This window comes from Colossoma macropomum, unplaced genomic scaffold, assembly GCF_904425465.1.
Source record: "Colossoma macropomum unplaced genomic scaffold, Colossoma_macropomum, whole genome shotgun sequence".
In the NCBI taxonomy this organism is placed as follows: domain Eukaryota; kingdom Metazoa; phylum Chordata; class Actinopteri; order Characiformes; family Serrasalmidae; genus Colossoma; species Colossoma macropomum.
In genome coordinates, this window is record NW_023494808.1 from 16,348,621 (window position 1) to 16,355,054 (window position 6,434).

The following is a 6,434-nucleotide window of genomic DNA, read 5'->3' on the forward strand; positions in this document are numbered from 1 at the left end:
TACTCCTTTATAAGGACTTAAGAGTTGTATTGAGGATCTGAGTAGAGGAGAAAGAGAGAGTGAAGAGTCAGAGTCTGTCTGAAGGGTTAAAAAGTAGAGAGAGAGAGAGAGAGAGAGAGAGAGAGAGAGAGAGAGAGAGAGAGAGGTGGAGGGCTCTGCTGTGATTAATGCCGGTGGCGGCGCTCCAGGCCTCCGCTGCGTGGAGCTGCGCACGAGGAGCCCGGGGCCGTCTGATCAAAGGGGCTCCAGGAAGGGGGTGGTCCCGACAGGGACACATAAATAGCGAGCCGGGAGCTGCACGCTGAGAGAAAAGGAGAAGCAGAGTAGAGGAGAGACAGACGGCGGAGGAGGCGCTGGTGTTCAGAGGAGAGTGGAATAAAAGCTTCAGCAGAACTTCAGTTCAGAGCTGAGCGAAGTCTGAAATCTCTCTGCAAGAGAAAACAGAGACTCTTATTTATTACTTTGCGTTTTGTTCGATCTGTGATCGGTACTCGAGCGAGGCTTTGCACTGGATTCTCTTTTTTAAGCCGCTTTTAGACTCGTTATCAGGCTGTGAGTTCCGCACATCTGGACTTGTCGAGTTTTCTTCTGTCCAGACTGGACTTTGCCTTCTTTCAGAAGAACAAAATAAAAACACTTCTCTGCGTTTTCTAGTCCTGAAGGAATATGCTGGGTTTTTTGAGTGTGCTCCTCGCCGCCGCGTGCGTTACGGTGGCGCAGGGCGCGTGGGAGGAGACCACCGTGGTCCCGGTGCGGCTCGATCCGAGCGAGAGCGAGAGCGAGACCCTCAGCCCCGAGGCGCGGGACAAAGAGTCGCAGAAGCTCGTGTTCCGGCTGGACGTGTTCGGGAAGCAGGCGGTGCTGGAGCTCGAGCCCGACCGGAGCTTCCTGGCGCCCGGCTTCGTGTTCCACGAGGTCGGCCGAGCCGACGAGCGCCGGGAGCCGGACAGCACCGCGGGTCAGGAGCGCTGCTTCTACTCGGGGGCGGTGCGCGGGGACCCCGAGTCCGCCGCCGCCGTCAACGCGTGTGACGGCCTGAGGGGCGCCTTCTACTTCGGCGGCGAAGAGTACTTCATCCAGCCCGCCGGAGCCAACGCCACGCACGGAGACCTGCACGTTATCCGCCGGAGGAGCCGTGAAGGAGGCGCCGGGTCCAAGTGCGGCGTCAACGAGGAGGAGGAGAAGGTGCCCGAGCTCGGGGGAACGAGTCCAGATAAGAAGAGCGGCTCCACGGGCTCTCAAGGTAAACATGTTTCACATGAAAAGAAAGTTTAGCAGAGCTTGGGCGAGACTTCAGAGTGCTTGTTAGCCTGCGCGAGAAGGAGAAGACCGATATATCGTTTGCTAATCGTTATCGCTATACTGATATATATCGCGATAACGATTTACAGAGCTCTAACAGCTCGAACAATTCACTAAATCATTGTTGTTAGGAGCTGACTGAAGCTTACATGTCACATAAGTGTTGGATGAATCAAATCCACACAATCTGACAAAAGTGAATTATTTTGCTCAAATTTTTATTTTTAATTCATTTTTATTCAGTTCATATTAGAGGTTCAGCCATGTGTTTTTCATATTTTCCAGTTTTAGATTCTTCTTCAGACTGAGTTCTTATTATTTTTATTTATTTATTTTTTTATTTGGTCTTTTATAAGAAACACTTAAATAATAATCACAATACGGTGTTTCGTCCATATCGTGCAGCCCTAGGGGAGACCCATTTTTCCCTTTGAGAGACTACTTTACCCTCCAGTAAACTCTATAAACTCAATGACACCGACACATCCAGACTGCGCTTGGCGCATACTGACTGACTTTGGCAGGCTCGAGGGCTCTCCATGTCTGGCGCAGGTCTCCAGCTGTCACTGAAGTTTCTGCAAGATGCTCCTCATAGCGTGCCTGAATTTTCTTTAAAAAGAACCCATTTTCAGTAGTTAAAGCTATAGAGTATTTGCTATAGAAGTGAGGTTAGGGTTAACTGGAACAAGGCAGAGGAAAAGTAGGGTGGGCAGAGTTCTGAGAAGGCGGGAGGGTCTGAGCTGGCGAGGCGTGTAAGCTCGCCTCCTGATACCGCGTGCGTAGGTCAGTACCGACAGACATTTTCTCCAGGAGGATTGTGGATGGCGCAAGCTTTCTGCCAAGTTTCCCCCTTGAATGAGCCCCAGTTATGGAAACTGAAGCTGAGTGATGACAGAGGTTCTACGCAAGCTGTTTTCTCTTGCTTTACCTTTCAAGTGGCAAATTTAGTAGAAGAAGGATTTTATCTTTAGTGCCCATGACGTGTCCCTTGTTACTTAACAGGTGTCCCATATCACTGGAAGACTGAAATCACACTTTTTCAAATTAATTTAAATATATAATACACCATTAATTAGTAAATGTAAATTTAGGAATAGATGTGTTTTTCAGTGGCTAATGTCATTATATTGTGCTTGTCTTTTTCAGCACACCATCGGTCCCGTCGCTTTGTGTCCACCCCACGATATCTGGAGATCATGATAGTGGCAGATCAGTCTATGGCAGAGTTCCATGGAGCTGGGTTGAAGCCTTACCTGCTGACCATCATGGCTGTTGCCTCCCGCCTTTACCGCCACCCAACCATTCATAACTCCATCTCACTGGCTGTGGTGAAGCTTCTGGTGGTGTATGATGAAGAACAGGGACCTGAGGTGTCCTCCAATGCTGCCCTCACCCTTAGGAACTTCTGCCAGTGGCAAAGGCAGCACAACCCTCCCAGCGATCGCCACCCAGAGCATTACGACACAGCAGTGTTGTTCACTAGACAAGTAAGGAACCAACTATACAGTGAACAAACATTCATAAATGAGGTGTTTGAAATAAGTGAAATCCATACTGTGAAAGAGGTGGTCTTAAATTTGTTTCTTCTATTTCAGGATCTATGTGGTGCTCATTCTTGTGACACACTGGGCATGGCTGATGTTGGCACAGTGTGTGACCCTGACCGAAGCTGCTCCATTATTGAAGATGATGGACTCCAAGCAGCCTTTACTGTTGCGCATGAGCTGGGTAAGAATGAATACTCTGTCAATGTAACCATGACAGCAGAAACATACTAAATATTGTACTGTAAGAAAAAAAGGATTAAGATACAAGTTTTATTTTCACTTTCTTATAGGTCACGTGTTCAACATGCCCCATGACGATGCCAAGCAGTGTGCTAGTGTCAACGGTGACCAGTGGAGCTCTCACATGATGGCTTCTACTCTTTCCAACCTGGACCAGCTGCAGCCCTGGTCTCCCTGCAGTGCCCTGATGGTCACTACCTTCCTGGACAACGGCCATGGCCAGTGTCTGCTCGACAAGCCCCAGAAACCTCAGCAATTACCTCAGGCTCTGCCAGGCTCTGTGTATGATGCTGACCGCCAGTGTCGTCTCACATTTGGAGAAGAGTCACAGCATTGCCCTGACTTGAGCACCACCTGTGCTGCTCTGTGGTGCACTGTCACCACCACACATGGTCTGCTGGTCTGCCAAACCAAGAACTTTCCATGGGCTGATGGAACGCCATGTGGCCATGACAGCTACTGCATGGCAGGCCAATGTCTGAGCAAGAGTGAAGCAGCCAGCTTTCAGGTAGGCACCATTTGGTGTTAGTGTTTATACTAGAATCTTGATGTCAGTTTTAGTTGGCTTCAAGCATTCATGTCTGATGGTTTCTTCCTCTTGCTATTTTAGACTCCAGTAAATGGTGGATGGGGAACTTGGGGACCTTGGGGGGAGTGCTCGCGCACCTGTGGTGGTGGTGTGCAGTACTCTTTCAGGGACTGCGACAACCCCTTGCCCAAAAACGGAGGCAAATACTGTGAGGGTAAAAGGATTCAGTACCGTTCCTGCAATACAGAGGCCTGCCCCGACAGCAATGGTAAGAGATGCAGTCCTTCAAAAGTGAAAATAATGAATCACTTCAGCATTTGATCTGTAGCTAACATGAATGTTCAATCTTCTGTGCAGGTCTAACCTTCCGTGAGGAGCAGTGTTTGGCTCATAATGACATCTCCTCCCAGGTGTCGTTTGGCTCAGGTGAGGGTGTTGAGTGGGTGCCGAAGTATGCTGGTGTATCACCCAAGGACCGCTGCAAGCTGGTGTGCAGAGCAAAGGGAACAGGATACTTCTTCATCCTTAAGCCAAAAGTGAGTAGGCAATCCATGCTTGCAACTTTGTGAAATTATTTAAGTTTCTTATTTCAGATTTTAAAAAGGGACATTGCATAAAACTTGGTTTCTGCTGCCCTCAGGTGGCTGATGGGACACCTTGCACCCCCGACTCCACCTCAGTGTGTGTCCAAGGCCAGTGTGTCAAGGCTGGATGTGACCGTGTGATTGGCTCAAACAAACGGTTCGATAAATGCGGTGTCTGTGGAGGGGATGGATCCACTTGCAAAAAAGTGTCAGGATCACTGGACCGTGCAAGGTGAATAAATGACATTATGACCAAGTGTGACTTTCTGACTTTACGTTAAAACCAGGTTTACTAGTTTGCCATCCAAATCTTTTTGACCTTCGAATCTCACCTCTGTCTGTTTTTTGATTTCAGGCCAGGTTATCAGGATGTGGTGACAATCCCTGCTGGTGCCACACACCTTGATGTCAAGCAGCGATCCCCCGGTGGTCGGCGCCAGGACAACAGCTACCTGGCTGTCCGCCGACAGGATGGCACCTACCTGTTAAATGGTGACTACAAGCTTACAACTCTGGAGACTGACATCTCCTTACGAGGTGCACTTCTGCGCTACAGCGGAGCCTCAGCCACCCTGGAGCGCTTGCGCAGCTTTGCTCCTCTTCCAGAGCCACTAACAGTCCAGGTATTGTCGGTGGGTGACTCTCCTCGGCCCCGCGTCAAGTACAGTTACTTCGCCCCACGTCCTGCTTCCTCTCCATCGCGTCCAAACCGACATTCCATCAATGCCATCAGAGAAGCCGGAGGCGCAGAGTGGACCCTGCGTGAATGGGGACCATGCTCGCAGACCTGTGGTGAAGGTGTCCAGATGAGGGACATCCTTTGTCTAGATGCCCAAGGACAACCATCAAAAGACTGTCCCGAAGAGCTACGTCCTACTTCTTCTCGGCCGTGTTCCACACAGGCTTGCCCGTCCTGGCAGGTGGGAGAGTGGTCAGAATGCTCCAAGACCTGTGGCCAGGGCTTCCGGAAACGTCCTTTGCGCTGCGTGAGTCACGATGGTCGCACCTTGTCCAATGACAGGTGCAACGCAAAAGATCGGCCACGACCCCTGTTGGACTTGTGTATCCGAAGTCCCTGTTAAGACTGGCTAGAACTAAAAGCAATCTTGAACAACTGTACTCCTGCTAGTTGTTTCTGAAACAGAGCAACACAGGTTTTTTGGGATCCAAAGGGCCCCTTATGACGTTGACTGCAATCAGCCTCCATCCAGTGCTCCCACTCCTCCAACACTGGGTACAGGGCACAAAGCTGGCACACGGTGTACCTGTCAAAAATGCTGAGATGGAGGAACTATAAGGACACTATAAAGACACCTCTGCTGCTTTAGGAGCTGTTGTCATGCATGTAGGTCTTTGAGTGCGAGTGCGTTTCAAGTGAATGATTGTATGAAAAATTCTAGTCTATGTATTTGTATTTGACTGTCTGTCTGAGCTGGACTGGATAGACAGCTTTGCTTCTCTACAGGAAATATATATGAGAGGATTCACAGAATAACAAGAGGTCACTAGGGATGTGAATATATAGGAGCCTATTAGCATTTGGCTGGGATAGGAAGCAGTAGTTGTGACTTAGTAAGGGAGACCTTTATAAAGGGCCAGCAGGTGGTACTCCTACTACTAACCTTTTTTGTTACTAGCATACGGAGCACATATTGTATGGATGCCTTTTTGCCAAAACCCACTCCATATTTCACCTCACCTAGACACACAAGCTGCTATCATACACCACAACAGGTGCTGCGCATTTGCCTTATAGCTATAGCTGCACAGTTAGGTTGATATTGCTACCAGTTTTCTAAGCCATAGTCCATCATGAGGGAACAAAAAGATGGAGGGGGAGAGAGGCCAAAGAGCAAGGATTTTGTATCTGAGGAGCATGTGTGTGAGTGAGAGAGTGAGAGTGTGTGTGTATGTTTCTATGTGTGTTTTAGAAGGCATATTTGGAGGTGGGTGAGGGACTTCTCTCCTGCTACTACTTCATAAGTAAGTCTCTCCTGCCTTCCGAGAAGGTGTCATCGTAATGACGTATTTCTTTTTGTACAGAATATCCAAACCTTATTTATTTTTGTACAGCCTGTTTAATATAATCTTGTGGCTTTTCTATTATTATTGTATTTCTATTTGTTATTATTATTATTGAAATAACAGAAGGATGTAGATTATATTAGAGTATTTATACAGTATTATATATGTGGTCTTAGGTTTATGAATAAAATATCACATTGACCTGTG

General features: G+C 48.4%; 1 protein-coding gene across 1 annotated transcript; it reads left to right on the forward strand.

The window, feature by feature from the left end:
- Window positions 1–308: 308 nt before the first annotated feature.
- Window positions 309–6,434, forward strand: adamts1 (ADAM metallopeptidase with thrombospondin type 1 motif, 1). Its single transcript, XM_036557541.1, has 8 exons — window positions 309–1,243; window positions 2,449–2,789; window positions 2,898–3,030; window positions 3,140–3,597; window positions 3,700–3,886; window positions 3,976–4,154; window positions 4,259–4,434; window positions 4,558–6,434. Exons 1-8 carry the CDS (start codon window positions 667–669, stop codon window positions 5,282–5,284), a joined length of 2,778 nt encoding a protein of 925 aa, XP_036413434.1. The 5' UTR covers window positions 309–666; the 3' UTR covers window positions 5,285–6,434.

Bases quoted from the DNA above. Each gene is read 5' to 3' on its own strand.
- adamts1 (XM_036557541.1), top strand. From the start codon at position 667: ATGCTGGGTTTTTTGAGTGTGCTCCTCGCCGCCGCGTGCGTTACGGTG. The intron at 1,244-2,448 runs GTAAACATGTTT...TGTCTTTTTCAG, and splicing joins CGGCTCCACGGGCTCTCAAG to CACACCATCGGTCCCGTCGC. The intron at 2,790-2,897 runs GTAAGGAACCAA...CTTCTATTTCAG, and splicing joins CAGTGTTGTTCACTAGACAA to GATCTATGTGGTGCTCATTC.